Genomic DNA, 25,683 nt, shown 5'->3' with positions numbered 1-25,683 from the left:
ATTACCATTATAAATTAATTTGCAAGACAAAAGTGCACATTGAAACATTGGTTTTATTAAAGAGGATTGAGAATTAAGGCCAGCATTTCTTCAGTGTCATCTTATTATCACCTTGTTGCCACAGCGCTGTCCATCCGTGCTGCGTTTTACTACACTGTCATGTATTCAGTGATGAAATGCTAAAGTAATGAGGACAACACTCACTGACGGGTGATGCATGTGTCAGTGCAGACTCCTACAGGCTCATTTCATTGCTCTCAACTGTAGAAAACCCTGAAAAGGCGGCCACACCCACTGTCACTGCAGCAGCAACACAATAACCGGATCACCTTGCGAAAACTCACTCATGTGTGAACTGGTCGTAATCAGCATTTTTTTTCCCACTTACTGTGAAGTCTTGGCTGTATTGCTAATTGTACTGCATTTCATAATGTCAAATGCAAATTCAGCATTTTTTTGAGATTGCCATATGAACTTGATGTCCTGTTTATGGTCCACTGCTGACAATGAGACGTGGTTGTCTTAACTAATGTTCTCTTTGGGATGTTTTGTTGTAACTTTCCTTTGAGATATATCTTGGTTATATAAAGTCTATAAAGTGGGTGGAGGTAGGAGGCAGAGGAATTTCACTTAATTTCCTTTGTGTGTTTGTTAAAGTAAACATTGTTGCTCCATAAAAAAGGAGTAGCTGCATCACCACGATGTGTTAATTTGTGTGTGTGTGTGTGTGTGTGTGTGTGTGTGTGTGTGTGTGTGGAAGTTCCCCACAAATATTTGGCTAATGGTACAGTTGCTGTTACTATATTTTTACTACCCGCAGTTTGTGATGCCAGTAAGTGGCTGATGCAGAGGGCATCTGTTGTCAACATGTTTGGAGAAGCACTCAGAATGAGGAAGGCGTCATGAATCACTCTCAGATCCTCAGAGATTCCCATTAAAAAAAAAATACACACAGGTATAAATATTGTAAGTCTGGCAACCCGTTAAACAATTAGTGCTTTTTCCCTTACAAAATGTGTAGCTTTGAAAAGTGTGTCTGTATAATTAAAGATGCTACAGATGTACATAGTTCAACTTTCTTTATAAAGTGATATGCTTTTATTCTGAAGGCTGATTTTGAACTGCTATTTGCACTGTTTTATGTTTATTTTCTGATTTTTTTTCCCCCTGTTATTCTGTATTTAATGTAGTTCCAGTTCTATGTTGTACTAAACATCTGCACGGATCTTGTTAAGGTGACTTCCTGTTTTACTATGTGGTCTTTCATCTGTGTGCATTAAAGCTAGTTTTACTTCCTGTTTCTCCCTCCCTGATTAAATGCACATGTTCCCAATTGTTTGTACCTGTGTCCCATTACCTCCTCTCACTTTGGTTTTTTGTTGGCCAGATCATCTTCTGTGTTATCTGTAAGTATCCTCACATTCTCCATCCTGCATTTTTTTAACTCCCATGTGTGTGTTTCATTCAGTTCATTCTGGATATCTTTCTTTAGCCATGAATGCTCACTTGTGTAGCAAACCTTTTCTGATTTACCTAAAGATTGTATGAATGACCTTTAATCTTATCTGAGTCGTGTGCATTTTGGTCCTCATCCCTGTGAAAAGTGACAATAATCCAGCTGGTTGGAGATACAGTAGTTCTGCAGAGGGTTGACTTGTGCTTGTTAAATCTGATAAAGTAGAGTTGTTGCCACTTGGGAGCAAAACAGACAACACCATATTCACATAATATCACATTTTCGGTTACTTGTTTATAAAAAAAATAAGGCTACAGAAACATTCAGCAGAATGGTCCACATTTGTATTCACTCCAACTCCTGAAGTGAAACTCAGACTTGCTGAATGTATTCATATTGAAAAGTGACTCTGTGAAAGTGATGAAAAACACAACCACAACAGATCTCTTCAACCTCCGTTTCTTTTTGAATTTTTAATTGAATGGGCGTTTATTAAACTTATTTTTGGCCAGTGACTAAATCACATGCACATGACACTGCAAAAACAATAGCAGCTGGTAATATACACATTTCTTTTTTCCCCTTTGTACATGTTAGTTTTAAAAGTATCTTCTGCACAAGTTCCAGTCAAAACATTATCAGAATGTTTTAAGCGTCGGTAAAACAAACAGTAAAGCTATATATGTTCACTTGGAAATGATTGCTCTACCCAGATTGCTATATTTGCACATTGTTGTGAAGCAGACTGTGTACAGAACGTCGGTCTGCTGTTGCAATCAGACAATGGAACTGCGTCCTTGTCAACGTGTGGACATATTCCTTATGCTTGCTGAGACTTGGCTGTATTGAAGTGCTGTTTTTGATTAGTTTTGATTGGTTTCATTCGTTCCTCTGTGTTTAGACATCAATCACTGCCGTCCCGTATTGGATCTCTGCTGTCTCCCAGCTGGTTGTGTTTTGTGTGCGTGTGTGTGTGTGTGTGTGTGTGCGTGCGTGGGTGTCGGACCACTTGGCTTTGAGACTCACAGGTGGTCCTCTGTGAATCTATAGGTGATCGGAGAGAAACAAACGGAACATAAACTCGTGGCAGCGAGGTGTGAAGTCTGGATGTGTCCTGTGATGCCACTGTTCTGGCAGTTTGCCTCGACGTATAATTGTTTTCAGCTTGTTTGTTTGAATTTACCTTTAACAAAAACCAAGTTAAGTATCTGTACTTGTGCTTTTGAGAACCAGTTTCAATCCAAATGTAAGTTATTCACATGTTTTCTATTCCTCTATTCAAAGAGATCAAACTCGCTGGCATGTTTACACACAACTACGTGTGTTGAAGTGATTACTTTGACGGGCTGACTTTGTATTCGTGTTAGACCAATGGACATAAACATAGTAACCCAGTATCTTCAGAATCAGCCTGTTATTGCTTGGACTGTTGTTCCTTACAGACAGAGGAAAGAAGTGTACTGGCCTGCCTGTATGATCCAAAATGTGATGTATTCGTTCGGTAAGTAGTTAGATAATCCATCTGAAAGACTTCTGCTATCTCAGTTTGCCGTGATTGAGAGGGACGGGTGTGTTGAAAAAGAAAGCTTTCCGTGGAGGTTTTTTTTTTTGGCAGTGTAGGAAGAAAGGGAGGGATATAGTGTGTTGGGAGTGAGATGTCTGACATGCAGCTGAATCTCTGACCTGGCAAGGCCTGGAATGGCCTTGGCACTGGAGTACAGACAGAGGAGCGTTCATGTATGAAAAAAGGAGGACAGACTTTTTCATTAAAACGGACAGTTTAATTGAGAATTTTCAATTCCAGCGCTGCTTTTTTTTCTTCTGAAGATTATCGATGTGGTTCTGCCCCTGGCAAGCCCTTCTCTTATGGGAGGACAGTGGAAGTGGAAGGCCTGGTTGAGTTGGCAAAGCGAGCACAGACTAAGCGGTGCGTGGATACCAGACAACATGGCACCTACAGTACAAACACCATCTAACGATCCTGTGTAGTTCATAGACTCTCTATTCTCACCGTCCTACCCCATTGTATACCGAACAACAGTTACACCAGCTGTCCTCGTATTAAAAATGGAATCTCATTTGCTCACTGCATGTTTATACATCACAAAAGTTAAAAGGGGGTCAAGCCAAGACAAGCATATTGAATGAAAGCAAAGCATTGATACTAATACTTTACTGCCATGTGTAGCAGTTATATTCCTAAACAACACTACTAACCTGCTAAATGTTGTCTTCTGTAAAACATGTGCTATCATCAATATGGTATTTTAAGGGGAAAATATTCAACTTACCTTAATTATTCACCTCACTTTCACTACCAGCACTGAAAAACACACATTTTTCCACGTATTCTTGAATTTTGCATTATCATGACTACAATTATTGTTCAGTAGCGCTATGGGCCGCAGCGATAGATAATAGTTCAGCATTTTGGTGCAGCTTTTTAAAACTACTTTTATTATCTGCAGCTCTCTCTTCACACAGGCTAATAATATTTTACTATTGGGACATTCCTTATCGTTACAGAGTTGGGGAGTTGTTACTCATAGCATTCAAAGCTTGTTCTCATCATTTCATTCTCTCCTTAAGGACTGTTCGCCTATATGAGCCAGCAACTATGAATACTGAGCTGATTTATACCGAGTTTGCAAACAAGAATTAGTCTCAGAAATGTCACTGACATAAAATAGGGTTTCTGTCTGGATTTGGGGGGCTAACTGTTTCTGTAATGGCACCTCTTCCCTCCGTGACAGATGAGCTGGAATAAAAGAAAGTGAGTGTCTTCGTTTGTGAAAGTCACCCTTGGTTAGACACTACACTGACCGCACATGATTGCTTGAGAAAGGGAACCCTGGTTATCCGCGTTGTTGTTCACTGTGAGAAGAAAGGAGAAGAAACGAGTCACAATTGGTGACGACAGGAAGACTTTTTTGGTTTTTTGTTTTTTTTTTACATGTTGTGAATCATTTTGTTTTTCTGAAAGTATTTCACTTGACTGGGCAACTAGAGGTTTATCCACTGCATACATCACTGCTTTCTACTATAACAGTAAAGACCAGGGGGTTGGTGTGTTGGCGGTCATGTGGAGGGAAGGGATGGCGTGATGGTAAGCATGCGTGTCCATAAAGCGGTTGCCACTGGGCTTGTGTCACAATGCTTTAGACTCTGTAACAAGCTGATGTGTGTATGTTGGTTGGATTGTTCACGTAAGCCATGCACACCCCCCCAGGCCAAATTGGCATATTGTCTGCTTTCATATACATGATAATTAAAACCGTTATCTGTGTGATTTACGTTTGTAGTTGACGTTTGCCTCAGCAATGTTCGGAGGCTTCCTATCCTGGAGTCACACCTCTGACCTGAGCCGTCTAAACTTCAGATGTACTCAATGCCAACATGCTTACCTAAACAAGCAGCTAATCAACCATTCAAGTGTACAGAAAGCAACACAGAAATACCAGCTAATTGGGCACAGTGGCTATAATTTTCGTGTTTGTTTTTTTTGCCTTGCAATTGGGAGCATTTCCTGTGCCAGTTATAGGCTGTTTTTTTTTGAGAATGTGTGCATGCTTCATAATTTGAACCGCAGTGTGTCTCAATCATCCATATATTAGAATGGATCAAACAACCTCTCAGGAGTTCAGATATGCGGGGCTAATTCATCTCTGCATTAATCGTGTGAAAACTCTGCTCTGAAGTAACTCGTGAGGACAAGAAACTTCTGTAATGACTCTTTTCATGGAAATGTTTGTCGCACCATAGGAGGCTGGTGCCAGGATTGTGCTTGCTGATGAATTCCTATCATATTCAGAAACAGCTGGCTGCTCTTTTTTCCCTTTACATGACTGAAACGCTCCCGTCTAATCAGACACAATAGTAAAACTCGCGTCTGTTTTTAGTCTGTTTCTTCTGAAACATTAGTATTGTATTGACTAATATGAAGTCAAATGGGAGTGACCTTTGACCACCTACACACCTGGCAATGAAAAGTGTTTTCTGTGGTTTGTATAGTTATTTTATTTATTATTCATTGTTTGTATTTGTCTCCACTGTCAAGGCTCCACCAAGCTTTTTGTTGAGTGCTTTGCTGTTTTTAATGGCAGTTGTCAAACCGGCTCCAAGTTGCATTACTGCCACCCTTAGTGCGCCTTACGCAAAGTATTCTGGGTTATGGTCAGCAAACGAAGGACGCGCCATATGTATCCTTCACGGACGGGCGAACATTGCGGCCGCGTTTCACGGAGCCGACGTTTCGTGTGACAGTTGGGACAGCCCACATCGCACTGCTCTGACACACTTTTGACAACGTCCGGGTGACGAACGCACATTTGGTGGATGCAGCTTTGAGGATTGGGACAGAGCTAATGTGTCTTGGAAAACGGGGCAGGAAGAGCGTCAGACTGTTCACATGAAAGGCAGCTGCTCCCGACGGCGGATGAGGGTTTTATAGTTCAGTATTACAGAGTTTAGGTTGGATGTGGTGCAAGCGCGCTCGGCTCTCACTCTGCTGTTGGGAGAACTGTGCATGTGTCATAAAGCAGAGCAACATCATGATATGGGCCCGTTACACACAGTATTTAGAGATTAGACTAACACTGTGGTTTTGTGGTGGGAGTCGTGCTGATGGTAACCATGTGTGCCTGAGGACACACGTACTTCGCCTGCGCCGGCAAAGAACGGCATAATGAATGTCAACATACCTGATACATGAGGACGTTTTTTCGGGAACAGGGTTGGTTTTGATGAGCAATGATGGAGTCATAGCCTTGTTTTGGCCGTATTTTGTTATTTCATTCAACTGTGGCAACTGCTCGTGATATCACCCCTAAGAATCTGAACTCACATTTTGAAGTTGTGTTAATGAAGAGGCGGCACCCACATACAAAGACCCTAATGGCCATTAACTACGGCAAATGTTTGCTGACATTATAAAAGTAAGGTCATTTTCCCATAAACTTTCACTTATTTTACCAACCAGTGGAGTTGGTCCTTAGTGGCAATTAAATATCTTCTTATTTCTGGGTTGGCTTCAGAAGGGACCGAGAAGACTGTCCACTTATAACTGGACTGTGGTTGTAACTGTAAAGCTGGGAAAATTAAACCGATGAGTCATGCCTTCAAGAACTTCTACTACTTGAATAATACTGGACAGCTCTGAGTGCGTAAGGCTCTCTGCGTAAAAAAATGATTGCTCATCTTTGTCCCAGCTTGCAATTTTAATTCACAAACAAGCAATTTGAACATTGTCAGCAATGTGTGATCGCTAATGTGACAGCCTCGTATTATGATTTGATGTAAATTATATTCAACTGAGCAAACACTCATTCCCACTCCAAGAGACACACAGTTTTTCACATCAGTAGCTCAATATCATTTTCCCGTAGCATTTCACATCTTGATGTTTTTTTTGATAGTTTCCCTTTCTTATCAAAGAACAAAACCAAGTGAACTTTAACAGTTTCTATAAAGTTTTTCTTAGCTCCATAAACTCCTTGTAAATACTTGTTTATGAGTTCTCTCATGGCAGCATGTACTGTATAAAGTATGAGTTTAATATATATATTTTTTTACCCACTGGTGTAGATCTGCAGTAAGTCATGTTGCAGCTGTTTTTAAGAAACGTTTACGTCCACTTGTGTAATGGATCTTTTTTAAAACACATTACACATGAGGGAAAGCATTCCTCGATATTTGTTTAAGCTCAAATGCATCATAGGAAGAAAATTGCCACAGAAAACATTCAATCCTGTAATCCTGCACGCTGATGTCACAAATGCAGTCGCAAGGAAGAAGTTTGTCCAAGTGTGCCACGCCCATAGTTTTGGTTTTCACCAAGCTTTCCAAACTGCCCTGGACCCGAGACTCGGAGCAGATGACGGAAACGCAGAAATCTGCAGGGATGGTTTTCAATCACCACACAGAGACATTGATATTTGGACATTTGCATTACTTTCTGCTCTGTTTTAACTTCAGCTAAAGCCCCGGTCTCAAAGCAACGCGTGTTTTTACGTCATCCGTCTCGGACATTAATCTTCATGCTGCTCTGCAGCTCCATATTTCACTGTCAAGCTGTTCATGTGTCTTTCCCTTATAAATCAGCCATATATATTTATATGTGCCCTTATTGAAACTGCTATGTGTGAGCAGAGGAACTGTACTCTAATGACTAGGTGCTGAAATAATTATATTAATGTAATGTAATTAGTGCATTAGCCAGGCTGCTTGGTGTCACTCAGTACGCGGGCCCTTTTTAAAAAAAAAAAAAAAAACCTCAACAGCTGCTGTGATTAATGACAAAGGACCACCTCATTTAGTAGCTTTAGCAGGAACAATCAACACGTATGTTTATGTCTCGTCTTCCTCTCCTCTCGGTACCAGGAGTGAACACAAACGTCTGTCACGCTACAAATTGTTGGCGGTGCACACGTCTGTCTGTTTGCATTCATGTGTACACTGTGTGCAAAAGTATATGCTGCACATTTAAATGTCTTCTCTACCAGAGAAACGTGTGGACGTCTTGATAACACACTTGAGTCCGATGGGAGTGAAAGTTATGCACAGCCGCTGGCCAGTTAGATTATGGAAGCTGTGTGACACTGTCGCACTAATGCACACTCAAACACACACACACAACTTCAGGGCCTCTACTCTCTCATCTGTATAATTAAGGTGCTTTTCTCCTGAATATTTCAGTTAAATGTCTCAGCACAGCTTCAGACCTTCGCTGCACTCAGAGGAGCCATTGGGAAACATTCACACGCACTCTTGTCCTAATTCATATGGAGCTATTATTTTATAGAATCGAGTAGGATTTTATTTAAATGGGGACAATATAGTTAGCATAATGCAACTGATGTGCTGTACGTAGCGTTTATAGCTATTGCTATAGCGTTTGTGACTCTGTGTCAACATACATGATCAAACACGTTAAAACTACACTAACAACATGCGAACATTACATAAAACATTAAAATGTAAATGCATATACATAACAACTACAAGCTAAACTAGATTACACACAATAATACTTGGCAGACGATAAATGTAAGACGTAATCAGTACAATAAAATATGATAAAACTTGCTTAAACGACACACTGAAGCACACGCAGCTTGTCATTAATGCTTTAGCAGCTTAATGGATGAACCTCTAGTTCAGATTACACGAGTCAAAAAAACGTCCAAAGTCAAGATTCTCTTAAAAGCAAAGTTTGTGCTGTGTGGGTGCCTGCATGTGTGCATGCATGCGTGTGTAAATCTAATCCCATAGCAGATGGAGGAGGAATCGAAGACAGTAGTAGCAGGAGGAATAGCAGATCATGAGGTTAAGACACTGTCCTGCGAAGATTGTTGAGAGCTGAGTCGATGATGGACATCTTCCTGTATTAGGACTGAATTCCTTCCCAGAAAACACAATGCGGTCTTTCACTTAATCTGATTCCGTTAGGCAACAACTTGGCCGTGAGTGTTCTGTTGCAACACTGGGAAATAAGATTATTATAATTATTATTATTATTACAGACAAACGTTCTTCTTCCAATGATTGATTTCCACAATTAAAATGATTAACCTAAAGCAATTGCAGATACAAAATGACAACTGATTTCAATGTGAAAATAAAAGAGAGGTGAAAGAGAGGAGGGAGCGTTTGTCTCCTTGTGACAAAACCTCAGAACTAGCCATCAAGGAGACCTCCATCTATTTATGAGCTCTTATGGTTTTGCCTTGTTTAGCCGTCCTCCTGTAAATAAACCCTCATGTCAAACTGTTTTGTTTCAGGACTTTCCCCAGCCTTTAGCGTTGGTGGTGAATGTTTTCCTGGCTGGAAAAGAATTGTACACTTTTTTTCTCTTTTTTTTTAAGAGTAACTGGCAACAGTCTCGCGCAGTAAAATGTGTTATTCTGTTAATCAATGACTGTGGATAGCGGGTAGTGGTGTAACCTTTGACCTTCAACCATTTCTTAAATGTTTGGCTGAGAAAGACCAGTGATCTCGTATAATATCCAAAACAAAAACACTGCAGCGACAAATCCATAACACCAGTTGAAAAACATGAGGTTTTAGGCATATTCTACCCCAAAGTGCTTTTTTGTGGCGATACTGGATTCTGCTGAAACGTATGTGGTTTTACTTGAGTAACATTTTTAGCTTTAATTTAAGTCAAACATCTAAACACTGTTTCTATCACTGAGGTTAGTTCTGCTATGTTGTTGCTTTTTTAGGGTGATAACACAGCCATCTGTTTACAGTGCTGTCACTCACACTCACTCTGTGTGTGTGTGTGACCATAAACCAGTGTTTTTGCCAAGGCCTGTAAACAAAAACAACAAAAAAAAAACACCATGAATCATCAGAAACTAAAAATGAAGATCACCAGAGCACATTTTTAAGGTTTTCCCATGTAAATGACTGTATAGGGTTGCCGTCCAAAGCGGTGGTCAATAATCCAATCTTTTATATTAAAACCAGCCAAAAACATTAAACCCAAAAAATCTATACTCGTTTACTATGCTCACTGCCAGCCTCATCCCACTGCACTAGCGGGGAATGATAGGACAGGACTGTGGCTGAATGTGGAAAAAGAAACTGTTGTGGGTGGGGAGGAAGAGGAAGAGGAGGAGGAGGAGGAGGAGGCCCGGCCCTGTCTCACAGGACCCCGTTATGGCGGCTTGATCAGTCCTCGCAGAGCAGCTTCTCTCAGTGTGGAAGGGAGACGCTGCCACATGCACCGTAACCTAATTAATCACTGGTGCAAATACAAGAGAGTAGAGAGGGAGCGCTTGATTTCTTTTGTGTAAAAGCACACACACACGCACACACTACAGGCCATATGATTGTGCACATGGTGAAATAAACTTTTTGAGTGATGCTGATGTTAACGTCAATCTTTAGCAACATTTACTGCTTTTCACATTTTCATGGTCTGACACAAAATGATGATGGAATTCATGATTATATATATTCCTCCTGTTTGTCTAATGTACACTTCATTTATACAACACCACGACTGTGGCGGCCCGTGAGGACCGTGACCAGGCTGCTGCTGCTGCTGTTCTCGTCACTTTTTAGATTCTCCTACAATGCTGTAAGAAAAATAAAAGGACATGAGAAAGGGGTGAGGAACAGCGTTGCGGCTGGCAATAATAAGAAGGCGTCGCTGGTATGATGCTTGGTGTTGGGGGGATAGTGTTACACGCCAGAAGCCTGCTGGCTTCTCCTCCTCCTGTACGCTGTGAGTTTGGAGGAATGTGCCGTCTCAGAACCACAGGGAGGAAGAGTGTACTGACAGCGAGCAGTAAACACAGTCAGGCCTGTGTGTGTGTGTGTGTTTGTTTGTTTGTGTGTTACCGTGTAAGAGGGCCAGGGTTTGGCAGCTTCAAAGCGTCTCGCAAACATCTGCTCCGCGAGTTTAGAACTCTAGAACTATACAGCCATGTCAGGACACATCGTGGCTAACAATCGCAGCTCTAAATCAATATTTTCCTCCCATCTCACACTGGATTGTTCCACTGGCTGCAGTTCAAGAATAGACAAGCGCTCATTGAGAAGAGGGGGAAGAATGTTTGAGTGGATATGGGCGGGAGGGGACCCATCGCATTTTTCCGATTTGCCACAATCGGAAACAGATTTTCAGTAATTAGTCAGAACTAACTTGCAGGTTTAATGACTAAAAAACGCGGCGATGGTGCTTCTCAGACGAGCATATGAAACAAATTATGACTGATTATGTCTGACTGTCGGAATGAATCATTAATCATTAATACTTGTAATCATATTTCTTAATTGATTCACTCTTCTTTATTGTGTTGATGAAACAATTACCATTTGTGTGCAATCACTGCGACTTCCATTTGAGTTTTTTCTTGTGGTGAAATTACGACATTATTCAAATGGAGATGAAACGATGCACATTTTCATTTTTTTTTTTTTCAAAAGCCAGTGCATGTAGATAATTCATTGAATTTCCCATTTGTTTGCTCAGAAAAGTTCCCCCGTGGAAAATAAATCCTCAGACAGTTTGTGTGAAGTGCAAGTCCACAATGACCAGCCTCTGAATTGATTGTTAGCAGTGCAGCCTCAGAATGAATGTGTTTCACTGTGTAATAAGTGAATTAGTGGGATGTAGAAGATGATGTATGATGGAGGCTGGCACGTCTAAAGCCCGCTGTAAATCCACATGCCACAGCCACTTAATAATGTGGCTGGAGACCTCCTGGCTTCATTCTTCACTGTAGCCCTGACAACCTGAAAATCATAAATCTCTCAGAGTGAGGCATGGCTCACTGAATTCACCATTAAGTCATTTGTGTTATACATTAAATGCATTGTTAAAAAAAAAGGTTCATAAGCAATAATGACAAATTATAACATTAAACACTTCATCTAAAGTTTTTACATACTTTCTGTAACAAAAGAATGATGTGTAGCGTCCATAAATTAACTTTGATTTATTGATAATATTAAGATAAATGTATATTCACATTGTTCCTTAATATGATCATTTGTTTTATGCTATTTTTTTTATACAAAACACAAAAATAAAAGGATATTTAAAAAAAAAAAGAAGACTATCTCTAGGAAATGCAGTAGCATGAGGGCAATTTTACATTTATTTTGTATTGTTTTAAACACAAATATCACTTTCTCACTGGGTGTGAACTTGCATTTTGTAATAGTTTTCTATACAAGTCAGAGTGTAACCGCGTCGTTGGCCTCGGTGTGCACCGTGTTGTTGAACTGTTCCCATACGTCGGATGCCTTCCCAACCTCCAGCCTTCAACCCCCCACCACAACAGCTGGCATCCCAGCGAGGGCCCTGACATTACACTGCCACCATTTCAGTTTGCAAGTATTGTGGTGTCAGGACAGACCCAAATATAATCATACACACACACGTAACTTTGGCCTTGAGTTGGCGATCCCTCCAACATATAGAAAATGAAATTGTCTGTGATTGGCTTCACGTTATTGTAAATTATATATGAAGTAAAAGTTGTAATATTTGAAATATTCCCTCATCTAGCAGCTAATTGTGAAATAAAAGTGCTTCTTCTTATGCCTTTCAAAAGCTACATTATAAAATAAAACAAACAAACTACTGTACACACTGCATTTGTTCCAAACATCCAAGCTTCTTCCAAAGTTGACAGGATCCTGTCGACCCGATCCAACTTTCAGATTTAAAGCAAATGGGTTTGCACCGGTCGCTCCTCCGTCCCAAATAAAAACCAAGTCGTTCCGCATGCATGAACGAAAGAATCCCGCACAGCTTTCGCCTGTTTTATTAAAAACATCAGGTTCTTGTTGGCTCTCCCTCTGCGGTGTTCAAGCAAAGACATAAAAAAAAGTACATTTGATTTACACTCTGTTGTTCTAAAGGCCTGTAGGTCCTGGATTCATCTGCTGTACAGTACTTCCACTGGCCTAAATAAACCCAAAAAGTGAAACTGCTGGACCAGCAGGTCACATATTTCCTTTTAATAACTTTATGATTTGACTAACTTCCTGGAAGAATAAAGCAGAGAAATACAGAGAGTGGAAAAAGAGTAGGTAAATGTGACAGAATTATTACAGGAGCCGGTGAGAGGGACATATTTTTTGTGTCTCGAGATGGAGTTCTTCTCAGACGGTGTTCCCCATGATGGTTATTCAAATTACACTTTTTGGATTGAAAGGGGCTGTAAAATAAGCTGGATGTCTGAGTTGGACATGAGAAGAAGAAGAAGCCCGAGGAACAGGTCTGAAACTGACCTGTGGTGAACTCGCTGTGTGTTGCTGTGTGTCGGACTCTGTAGGACCCAGCGGAAAACTGCTCCAGCCGGAGGGAGACTGCCTGAGTGAGAGAGGGAGAGGGAGAGGGAGAGAGAAAGCTGCGTGGAGAGAAGACGCTCTCAGATCAGTCAGTGGCTTCATGGAGTTATGTACCTCTGATCCGCCGCCATGGATTGCACTTCGCGATCACTCCTTTTCTTTTTATCTCTTTTGTTGTCCTGCGTTATCCCCGCGTTTCCCGTCATCTACCCCCCGAACGAAGGTAAGGGAACTCTCCGCTCTGCCCGACATGTGTAATTCTGCGTGCGCGCACGCTCATGTGTTCGTGTGTGTGTGTGGATGCGTTGCGCCGAACGTCGGCTGTGCGCTCGCGGCACCTTTTACCTGTCCAGATAACAACATGAGCCAAAGTTCATGGAGGTGAGACCGACACGGTCACCGAGTCTGATCACTCGCACGCACACGCCGGGAATGAAACTTGACAACGGATCCATCCACGCAGGAGCTCGAGCCTGATGTCGGATTATAATCTCTGTCCCCGAAGTACAACTATGTAAAATAAACACCGTTTCCAAAAGGCGCATGATGAGGAGTTATTACGAGGCGAAAAGATTTCTAGAAACTCGACTGACTGTGTTTCCCTGCGAGCTTCATGCGGCTCTGTTTTATCCAAGAATCCATTTGGGGTAGACGCCCCAGTGAGACACACGCAGCCGCACCGATTTGCAGGCAATACATGGAGGATGAACGCGTTTTGGAAAGTGCGTAAAAACGTGGATGTCTCTCTTCATTATTTTTGATCCAAAAAAACACAAAAAAACAAACAAACCCTGTTGACTTTTGTGTCACTTGGTCTCTAAGACGATCCTGTTAGTCGGATGATGATGATTCTTCTCTTTGTGGAAATGGAGATAGTTTTTATTTACGTGCGATATGTCACGATTTTTAATCGCCGTCATTTCCAGAGTAACTCGTGTTCGCTTTTCCATTTAGAAACGCGTCAGAATATGACAGACAGACAGGCAGACAGACAGACACACGTGAAACTGCGCTGGAAACCAGTGAAACGCTCTCCTCCTGTTCTTCATTTCACTCTCTCGGTTATTAAAATAAAAAAAAGAAGAAGAAGAAGGTCGACGTGTTTTTGTAGCGGGGTCAAAGTAAAAGGGGAAAGTCTAACTGTGCTGAACGTGCTTTGGTTAAGGACCAAACTGCACACAGGATACATTTAAGACAAGATTGGCATCACACTGTCCAAACACTGACATCACAGTTACAGTTTATACTTGCACACTGGCATAAATAAAGAAATAAATGGTATAGTCACATAATATATGTTTATAGCTCCCTTTTTTTAACTACTTGGTGTGTAAACAACTTCAGTGCCCAGAGACAAACTTGAACGTAAGTTTAAAGGATGAGTTTGAAAAGTTTTGGTCAACAGGCCGCGTCAGAGGAGAAGAGAGGAGCAGATCTGAGAGAAACAATTGTTGTTTCCATTGACTTTCTGTCTTTATCACCGTCGACCTGCGTCACACTGTTGTTTTCTTTTCTTTTTATCTGTACCTTTCATGCACCGTGCTACTTTTTTAAAGTTGCCACTTACTCTGAGAAGCTTAAATCTCAACTTTGGATGAATAATTCACACTTAAAATTACCTATATTTAAAGTTTTGTGTGGGAGAGGGAGGAACTGATGGAAGAGCTGATTTATCACACGAAGGGAGAATTTGGGAGAAGGGGGAATTAAAGTTTGCCTGGAAAACCGAGTTTTGATTCAAGGTCAACGAGGCCTTCTGCCAGGATTCACTTCTGCTCCGAGAAACTTTCGTTTGTTATATAATTGAGAAGATTTAATATCGCTTATTAAAATGTACAAGCAGATCTGTAGAGTGGTGAGTGTGTAGGCCTGTGTGTGTGTCTTTGTGTGTGTGCGCGCGCGAGAGAGAGAGAGAAATTAAAACAACAAAAAACTCAGACAACTTTAAAAAAATAAAAAAAATCCAATATCTGCTCAAACAAGGATTGGGCTGCAGTTAACATATGCAGGTCATGATATTAACAGTTGCTGTGAAGAGTGACGTTGGTATCACGGAGCGGATTAGAGTAATATAAACACACTGATGAATAAATGAATGACGAATATTTGTCTTTATGGAGCAAACTAACAAATACACTGAAAGTGATCGAGGCTTTTTAAGATGGAAAGTTACACTCACGTGTTTTTGACTATGGGGAAAGTTTATAAATGACATGTTCTATAGTTAGTGACACACTCCTGAGTGTGGGATCATTAATATATCACCAGCTTGTCTTTCTTTCCATCCCTCGTTCTCAGTTCTTTTCACAAGTTTTCTACTTGAGGTCTGATGCTGAGTTTTTTAGTTTTTGTTAATCTTAATCAGCAGATTTTATATATATATTATATATATATATAATAATAATAACAGTGCTGACTATAGATCTCTGTGTGTAAAGTTTAAATTTGATGACCCTAAAATAAAGTGCTGTGAATTCGTTTACAGGTCATTTTAGTCAATAACGGAGCAAGTTAGGGACTTAATGAACAATAATTACAGACCCATAATGTAAATTAATTTTTTTTAAATAAATAATAATGTATGTATTTAGAATTATTTATTTAAAATATATATACTTTTTAAATACATGTTTTTTCTATCATTTGACATGCTCATATGTCACAGAATAGAATCATTAGACTAGGAAGAGACACTGCTTGACATCATGAGAGACACTGATGTGTTCTTTTTTATTTTTTATTTATTTATTTATTTACACTTAATTGAAAAAAAAAAGTAAAAGTACAAGAACACCAGAAACAGAAACTTGAAGGTTGATGTTGCTGAGCTCAGTGTGACCCGCTGCGGGGCGTCGGGAGGCCTCTGGTATTTTTAGCCCGCGGTGGGGAGGCTTTGGCCCGCAGAGCCGCCGCTGCTGTTCCCGCTGGGATGTCCCGGCGTTTGTGAGCGACGGTATTTTTTCCCTCGTGTTGTGGAAATGAGCTCACGTGCACACGAGTTTAAAAGTAAAATCCCTTATATTAAATACTGACAGCACGTATGTGTCCTAACGTGAGGGTCGAGAGTGGATATCCTCCATTTTCACAGCAGGTTGATTTGATTTTCAGGGAGTGTGATTAAGTGTTGATGCGTATTGATACTGAACTGCTTACGTGCACAGATGGGGAATTATAGTGTGTGCGTGCGCGCGCTCTGTATGCCTTCATGTAATTATTGAGGTGCTGGTGTGAGTGCAGGAATAAACTGAAGTGGAGTTGTGTTGAAAGAAGGAAAGAAGGAAAGAAAGAGGAATGGGGCAGAGGGGTTGGGCTATAGCAGCATCAGACAGAGCGACTCTGCACTTGAATAATTCATAAAGGGAGGTGAACACTTCACCCTTTAACACAGACACAAGTTGCCTGCACTGCGGTCTGACAACCTCCACATGCACACAGCCAGAGAGCCAGGCTGCAAACACAGCAACCCACTTTGTTCACTATTAGAAGGGACACTTCTATTCTATTCTATTCTATTCTTGTTATATTCTATGACTACATTTCTGACTGATAGCTTCTCTTCTCATCCAATATTTGAACTGTATCTAAGGCTAAGAGAGTACAATTCCATGTACACATTTCTTTCATCGTATTTGAGAAAAAAATGAAGGTTAACCTAGATGTTCAAATCCTGTGCTGCATGGTCTTTACCTGTAGTTGCTGGGTGCGCCTGGGTTTGGTGGTTAGTTGTGACCCATCAGATTAAAGTTGCAGGATGCTCTGTTTCTGCCTGGCTGTGGCATTGTGTTGTCTGTGCCGTTTCATTGGGGTCGAGATGTGTGTGTGTGTGTGTGTCTTTGTGAGCACTGAAAAATGTTTAAACTATGACGAGTGAGGACATTTGTGAAAGTAAGGACATTTTGTCATCGTTAAAGGGCTTTTTTGGGGCTTAAGACCTGGTTTTCGGGTTAGAATTTGGTTTAGGCTAAGGATTAGGGAATGCATTGCGTCTATAAGTGTCCTCACCAAGAATGCTGCATGGGAATATGTGCGTGCGTGTGAAAGAGAAAGAGATTGTGGCCCATAGGTATGAGTCATATACTGTAATTGATTCACCTGTACCTACCTCTCTGATGTTTTGCTCCCTCCCAGACAGACTGACTCAGTTTGCTATTAATACTCCTAGTTCCCGTTTAGAGGCACTCCCTGATGGGGCAGGGACAATATGCTTGGCTGATGGTCGCTCACTATAACTGACTGACTGTGTGTGTGCGTGCATGTGTGAGTGTGTGAGAGCATGTGTCTGAAGAGGGGGAGAGAAGCATGAAACAGTGTCTGGGTTTATTTTGTGACTGACTCACTGTGTTTTTCCTCCATAGTGCGTGAATGCACGTATACGTTGGTGTGTTCTTCCTGTGTCTGCATCCTTGTGGTCCGTCCACGTGTTCTCTTGCCTTGTGTCTCGGATGGGGATTCATCCTTCGGCATGTGTCTGTGTACGTTTGCACAGTGCATGCGTTTGTGCGCGTGGGCATGTGCATGTGTTCTCGTGTGCATGTGTTGGTGCTGACTCCCTCAGCCCGAGTGCAGCTGGAGGGGGCTTTTCTTTTTTTTTTCTCTCCCCCTCCTTTGCGATATGAGAGCCATCTAATTTTCTGCTCTCAAATTCCTCCGCTCAGCTCAATTTGAGTGGTGGGCCCGGCTCGTTGAGAAATGTAAATTGGAAGCAATGGTCCTGGATGCTGAGCTGCTATTATCTGACATATACAGATAGCTTCATTAGACTCTAATAGGAATGTGTCTACTGCCAGTCAACTGGCTGAGTGGCGTTCCAATGGCTGCAGCTCAGGTGAGCCTCCATTTAGCTTTGTGAGTCTGGAATTTCATAATAAGTCTCACCGTGTGTGGGTCTTCTTGCTTTCCCCTGCTTTCATCGTTCACTGATAATTATCAAACTTCCTTGAAGAAAATTGTGATTTCCAACCTGATATGCTGTTATACTATACCGTAAAACAACAATTAGTTCATAATGCAGTGCTTTTGAGGAGTAAAAACCTGTTTTCGTTGTGTCACCTTGGTCTATAATGACCAATACTGTCCTAGGAGACAAGATGGTGATTGTATTCTTCACATTTTCACGGTGAATACATTTACAGCTGCAGGGCCTTACTTTGACATAAACCTTCCCAGTTAAGTATGTTCTTTTGTAGTCGTACAGATGTGTATATGTGTGTAGTGTGAGACGCAGACACAACACAAACTCAAGATATACAATTTTAAAACTAATCTATTAGTAATCCGTAATTGCCGGTCATTTCTGCTGTTTTTATCCGTAGTCACAGTATCGCCTGTTGTGTCACTAACATCGGTGGGAATCTATAGAGCATAAAGCAGCCTCCACATTCCGCGCCCATCGCCCATCTGTCAGTATGTCACAGCCCATACTGACAGGTGTATTCACTGACAATCATTCACGCCAGAGCCATGTGTAAATACTAAGAATAGAAAATGCCATAGCTTATTTCTTTTTTTCGGTGCTTAGGGAAGATGCTGTGTGTCAGAGTTGATTCCGCTCACATGCTCACATCATGGGTTGCTGAGCAGAATCCATTCATGTGTGCATAAAAGTCACCTGTGCTCTCCTCTCTGCTTGTACATGAGAACGTGTCCCGAGGAGGAGGAGGAGGAGGAGGAGGAGGGCGGCAATGACGGCGCAGTTAGTGCTATTGACTCTGAGAATGTTGCACTGACATGACTGCTGCTTTGGCACGATAAAGGTCACCATATGAAAGCCCTCTGGCTGAACCGAGAGCTCGACTTTCACAATGATGTCTCGCTAATGGAGTTTGTTGTTCTTATTGTGTTCTCTTTTTCACATTTCTTCTGTTTGACATGGGCTCCCTTCTCTCCGTCCTGTTTTCTGTTTAAAATGAGTGAGTTTTTGGCAGGGTGCTCACATCAAATTGCATTTCCATTCGTTATAGATTGATTTCTGTTTGGTTTTCTATGAACCCAATTGGATTTCTGACCACCTCTGACACTGGCCGTTACATCAGAGTTCAGATTTAATACTTCTCCAGCCTCACCTGGTTACAATCCATTCATCGCGGGTGTATGTGTGGCTTCTTGGGGCGCAGGTCAAGAGGGGTCAAAAGCATGAAAAAAAAAGAAAGGAAAATCACTTCTCGCTGTGGTTTTTGAAATCTTGGCTCCACTGTGGATCAGCGCATCCTCAGGATATTTGTGATGTCGCCAATAAACCCAGCCAACGCCTGCTTTAATGCTATACACAGCAAGACAAGACAGCCAGCTCACACTGTTGGTTAACGTGGGATATATGGTTTCTGTGTGTGTGACAGCTGAGTAAATAGTGTCATGGTTCTTTGAGGTTGGTGCGCCGTCCCGTGGGATTAGATGAGGGCTAATTGGGGCTAACAAGGACTAGACTCTTAAATGTTCTCTTTCTCTTCCTCTCCCCAGTTAACCTGTTAGATTCCAAAGCAAGCCAGGGGGAGTTAAGATGGATTTCCTACCCATCGCATGGGGTGAGTATTTACCATCTTTATATTTACCCGCATCATCTTTTATTATGCTTACATTTTGGAGACAGATGCAGCAACATGAGCTGAATGTGGGCTGCCACCCACACCACTTCAGTACTTTCAAACTCCTGTGGTTCTCACTGTGTCATGTTGACCCAGTGAGGCAAGTGCAGATTGACTGTAGATGTTTTTTTTTTGTCCATTCTCCTTCTCACAGGTCAAAGGTTAAGCATGTGGAGCTTGCCATATGGTCAAGACGCTTAAGGGAAAATGTACTTGTGTGCATTTGCGGGGGTACGAGTATTTGAACGTGTGCGTGTTTGAATAAAGATTAAGGGATTTTAGGTCGTACGCACAAAAGCATTTGTATGAGAGTGTCGATAAGCTTAGCCTCGCCTTTTTTTAGTGAATATCACATCAACAAGAGGCAGCATTTTACTGTTGCTGCATCTAAAAAAAAATTTTTTAACCTGTTAATACATTAGTTTTGCTGTATTTGACGATGTGCATCATCTCATTCCGTCCGTCAATACAGTTTGTAATAACTCCTATATACCCGCTCTTTCATATCAAAAGTCTTTACAAAACCTTTTAAAGATGTGTTTATGTGCTGCAGTTTGCCCACTTTCAGATTCAAAAAAAAAAAAAATCATGCAGCCTCATTTGTCAGCACCCGCCCCCTGATATGAAGTCCCGTCAGTGGGCTCTCACTGTGTTTATTTGTCTAAGTAGTTGGACTACTGTGCCTCAGGGCTGGCCCACTGACACACACACACACACACACACACACACACACACACACACACAGGTTTGCATAACTACTCATAAGACACCCCATTGGCTTCAATTCCTTTGGACAGCCTGAACACAGTGTTAACCAGTTAATGCCAAACCCTAACCTTACCTTAACCACAATTCAAATCTTAGCCCTGAACTTAGTTCCTTGGAAAAGCAGTGCCTGCCTCATTTGGAGCAGGTTCTGGTTTCCATGAGGACTACCGGGGCCTGACAAGTTGAGTATTTATGCCAGAAAATGTACAAATACAAGTACACACATTCACACACATGCATGTGCACACATGGCACACACAGCACACTTCCTCTTTTTCCTTTATTAAGTGTTAGAATTACTCCTTGGCAGTGGCTTAAGGTAATCCAGTCATTTGTTCTACAGAGCTGCCAAACTTCGTTTCCCTCAGCCATATACAGCACTGGCACCCTCAAAAGGCTCACTTTCTTTAGGAAGTTGAACCACAATGAAAAAAAAATAAAATGGCTAAAGGAAAAAACTGCAGGCTATTCAGAATGCATTTAGTCCAGAAACAATAACAGGATACAGGACAACTGCGTGACCACTGGAAGGGAGAAAACGATGTTGCACTGATAGATGTTGTTCATGTTGTGTGTAGGAAAGTAGGAAAATAAATATCAATACTGCAGACCTGATCCATCATTGGCCAACGGAATGTTTGCCGGAGCTTATGGAGTGTGTGCAGTGAGGTCTTCCTCATTTCAAGGTATTTGCTTTGAACAAGTTCAGAAGAAAAGCGTGTGATTGTATAATTCATAAAAATGCTGCAGGAGTCGCAGCCAATGTCACTTTTAGACGAGAATGACTTCAGAGAGCGGGGGAGACAGGATAGGACGGGATCAAAAGAGGGGAGACGGAGTGAAAGGGAAAAGGATGAAAAGGGTGAGAGAGAGAGAGCGAAAGAGTGGGGGGGAGGATGAGAGAATAGAGGAGGAGAAGAAGGGCAAGAAAGGATGATTGAGGGAGACACACAGAGAAAGATATAGCTGATGATCAAGTCCTCAAGGTGAATCATCTGTAATTACTCACGTCATCCACTGACTGCGCTCCGATAAGCAGCCTGCCCGGAGAGACTGCTGCTCACAAATAATTTCTCATAATGTGGCAGTGGTGCTGAGTTTACACACACACACACACACACACACACACACAAACAGAGTTTACATTGATGGAGAGGCCACTGCTATTGCTCTTCTGGGACACAACGCACTCTGGTGAGAGCAAATTAACAGCTTAGTATGTAAGTAAGTATGTTCACTCTGGAACAACTGACTGGCATGTTTGTTTGTGTGTCTGTGTCTGTGTGTGTGTGTGTGTGTGTCTGTGTGTGATCCAGATATCATTTTATCTGTCTGGGCAGCTGGCTGATTGCTGTGCACACTGTCCAGGGAGCTTAGTCCTTCACCACAGACGAAAGAGTGCTAAAGATTACATTCCTGCATGCTCTGAAAGCATTCTTTAGCAACGCCACAGACACTGGCTCTGCATTCAAATAGAATTAATGGTTGAGAATCAATTAAAACTCCGGATTTTACAGAATAAAAAAGCGTAGTATATAGATATATAGGCTGGAATAGGCATTTGAAGTCAGTGGAGCTGCTCAATAGTCATCCTATGTGGCATAAAAAATGTCTTTGCAGTACTTGGCCTGTACTCAGGATTGCATAAGTCACCCCTGAGCTCGGTTAAAATGGAAGTGACTGAACTTTTGTGCCACTATGAAGAGGCTTAACCTATATAAACAAAACCTGCAGACACAGCATGTGATCTCTGAATATAGTGCCGGGAATAATGAGTAGTATTTATCGTGCGCACATTCACATTTCACATTCCAATTCACAGGTCCGGAGGAGTTAGAGGAGGAGGAGGAGGAGGGTGGTGGGGGCACATGTGCATGTCTTTTCATATTCTGGAATTGGTCCACTACTTCAGTCAGCCAGCTTTTCTTTTCTTTGAGAATTCAGACCGCCGGTTCAACTTCTTTAGTCGCCCAAGAGCTTTTAAAGTCTCCTGTGCTTTGCTTCCACACTGTCTGTGAAATCAGCGAGATCAGTATATTGCCACCCAGAAAGTGGGAGAGTACAGAGAAGTCCAACCCGCCTAAATAAGGGACCAAAGACCAAAGGGAGAGCAGTAGGAGATCTACTGTGTCATGTCCGTTCTCTCCACGCAAACATGCATCAAAACGTGTCCAAAATCGCATCAAAAATGCAATTTCAATACAAGGAAATCGATCTCAATCGTACATTTCCCGACAAACAAAACATTAGACCTCAGTACAGTCAGTAAACTCCTCTTTTTCCACCGTCCTCCAGCAGTTGTTGCGCAGTGTTCTTAAGCAGAAGCATATTGACATGGCTCGGAGCGCTTGGAAAACTGGAGGAATGGGGGTTATGAGGAAGTATGAAGTGTGTGGTTTCCCTTTGGTACGAGCGGGCTGATGAAATGTGACTGATATGCTGCAGTTGTTGAGTCTGTGACCACTATGACCTCCGCGGAACCCAAAGCGTACGCTGGCCCCCGTACTTGCTGTGGACTCTCCAGTTTTTAGATCTATAGCCCTCTCCGTATAGAGCTATTACGGACGGATTTTAATGTAACATATTTAATTTGTTCCTTTTATTTAAAAAAAAATTAAATTACCCCGCTAAGTATTGTTCGAATGTAGATCTGGCATTCATATTTTTTTTTTATCTTTAATGATTTAGGGATGTGTTGGCATCGCTGCAATGCAGTTCAGATCCTGTTTACAAAGAAATAAAAGTGTTATTGTTAGACTTTGGAAAAACGACATGCTCTTTTTTTCAATCTTGTGCCCTAAAACACGAGTTGGTCTAAATGCATTGTTGCCCTGTACTGGTCCATCAACGTCACTCCCGTTGACCTGCCTCTCTTTGAAGTGGGTGACCTGCTATGCTGACTTGGTGATTCTGAGACGTGCCTGTTGCAGTCATTTTAATGTCTTCCGCGGATCAAATTACCCACCGTCCATTTTACTGTCCCTTTAGCCGATGCGCCTACCTACAGCACAGATCAGAGAAACCGGGGGACAAGGTCACACCGAACTGTGCCCCAGCTGTGACCATCAAGGGCTGGACGGGGTCAGAGTTCACAAGTACTGGTGTAGGGTCTTAGTGTTGTTATATATCAATTAGAGGGCAGGGAGAGGTGAGTTACGCCCCCCTGGAGAGAAACAAGGGGCTGGCTGCTCACTTTAATCTGTTATTTATCCTGGTTGACACACAAACAGCTCCACACAGTCCCACAGGGAGTTGCCTCTGCTCTTAGCAAAGTTTCCAGAGAGTGTTAGATAGAAGTCATGAAAATGGTAGCTCCACAGAGCCCGGAGAGTGTGTCGCAGTCTCCTTACTCACCCATACGGGTTATAGCATTAAGATATTATCCCTTTATTTCCTACTCTCTTTTCCTACTCTCTTTTCTAGTGAAGGACAGATAAAACAGCCCTTGGCTGACTAAACCCAAGTAAGTGATTCAAGGTTGTAGGACTTTATTTTCGTGCTGTAATGTAACTCCATGTAAAAGACGCTATCTTCCAGAGTGGGATCCTTACAGCATAGATGGAGGTCTCATTTCCTTTGGCAGAGACGTTGCTCATATTTGGGTCTTTTTGTCTCTTGCATATACTTGCATACACACCTGGGTTTGATTTTGAGCCCTGTGTGTGTGTGTGTTTGTGCTTGGGAAATTTCAGGCCCTAATACGACTTAAAAGCGGAGAGCCATCACTCGCAGTCACTTTGGATTTGGCCCAGTGTGCATTGTTGTGCTTGACAACAATCTCACTGCTGCACATCGCACGGACATCTGCATGCAATAGAGCACACGCATGCATTCAACAATATAGAAAGCAGGACAGTAAGTGGATCATTGGCCGGATTCACAACCGCACAAATTCGCTTATTCACTCTGTGTTTGGGGGTATTTTCAGCACACATGCCTTGCAACTCCAGGCAACTTCTTGAGGGGAAACTGAAATCTAACAATTCGTTCAGTAAATGGAGAGGAGAAGAAAAAATCCACATTCCACTCAAACTGTGGAGAAGCACTTGAAATAATGAGACAAAACAGACCCAATGCCGCGCGCACACACTTAAGTCTGCTCCACTTATACTTGCTACATCCTCTTTAGCTTTTCATTAGATCGTCCATCAAAGAGAGATTGCCGCAAAGACGACCAACATTTCTGAGCTGTAACAATGAATACATTTTTTTTGTGACCAAGCCACTTACAGGAACCTTGACAGACAACCAGACGACTTAATGTGTGGTAGTATAAAGAGAAGTAACTTTTAATCGTGTCAAATGTTTGTTTTTTTTCCCTCCGAGACACAAAAGCTGTGCTGATGAAATACAGTTTCTCACAGTAGCTGTGTTTCACTAATACACGTCGAGACAATAAAGCCGTGCATTCTTCAAAAAAGTGCCAGACAATCAGTCACCATTTAAAAGATCAGCTAAGGTCAGGGGGGAACAAAGATTGTGGTTCTGGTTAGAAACAGTAAATATGTCAAACATAACCCTAAAAAATGTAAATTGTGCTTAATGCTACAAGACAAACATGCATTTATTGTAGGGAAACAAACTTATTTAGCTGACATCTTTTGTTTACTGGGTCACTGAATTTATGCACCATGACATTTCTGCCGCTCTGATATTAGAAGAATTAGCCGCGCGGTTTGAGCATCAACACCTTCAGTGGCGCGAGTGTCGGATTTTCATTTCTTTTGTGGCGCCACGTGTAAACCTTTCCATTTGTGTGAGCTGCAGCTGTGCCGGGTCACATCTGCACAGAGAGGCGACACCCTTGGTTGTTCAATCGTGGAGGAAAAATGTTTAACTACAACAAAGACAAATACACTGTTTACAAAGCTGAAGCGGGGGGCACGTTAACACTGTTTGCATTTTCTCCAAGTAAGTACATTATCTTATCAAACGCAACGTCAACAGCCTCATTAATGTCCGCGGGAGATCTCGTCCTTGCCTTGCTGTTTTGTCAGAGTCTGTCATCGTGTCCTTTTTGCATGTCATCACATCATTTTTAGTCGTGTATTAAACTCGGGCTCTTAC

The 25,683-nt window shown here is 41.8% G+C and overlaps 1 protein-coding gene across 4 annotated transcripts in view; it reads left to right on the top strand.

The window, feature by feature from the left end:
* The first annotated feature begins 13,313 nt into the window (after positions 1–13,313).
* epha3 (eph receptor A3) overlaps positions 13,314–25,683 on the top strand; it is an 80,121-nt gene continuing 67,751 nt past the window's right edge. For all 4 annotated transcript variants that reach the window (XM_044013395.1, XM_044013387.1, XM_044013413.1 and 1 more), the window contains exons 1-2: positions 13,314–13,490; positions 19,724–19,788. In XM_044013395.1, the coding sequence (XP_043869330.1) occupies positions 13,397–13,490; positions 19,724–19,788 (159 nt within the window). In that variant the 5' untranslated portion in view covers positions 13,314–13,396. The remainder of the gene's footprint in view (positions 13,491–19,723; positions 19,789–25,683) is intronic.

Source organism: Solea senegalensis, linkage group LG2 (assembly GCF_019176455.1).
Source record: "Solea senegalensis isolate Sse05_10M linkage group LG2, IFAPA_SoseM_1, whole genome shotgun sequence".
NCBI classification, from domain to species: domain Eukaryota; kingdom Metazoa; phylum Chordata; class Actinopteri; order Pleuronectiformes; family Soleidae; genus Solea; species Solea senegalensis.
Note: the sequence above shows the minus strand (reverse complement) of the source record. Positions and strands in the feature narration are given on the sequence as shown.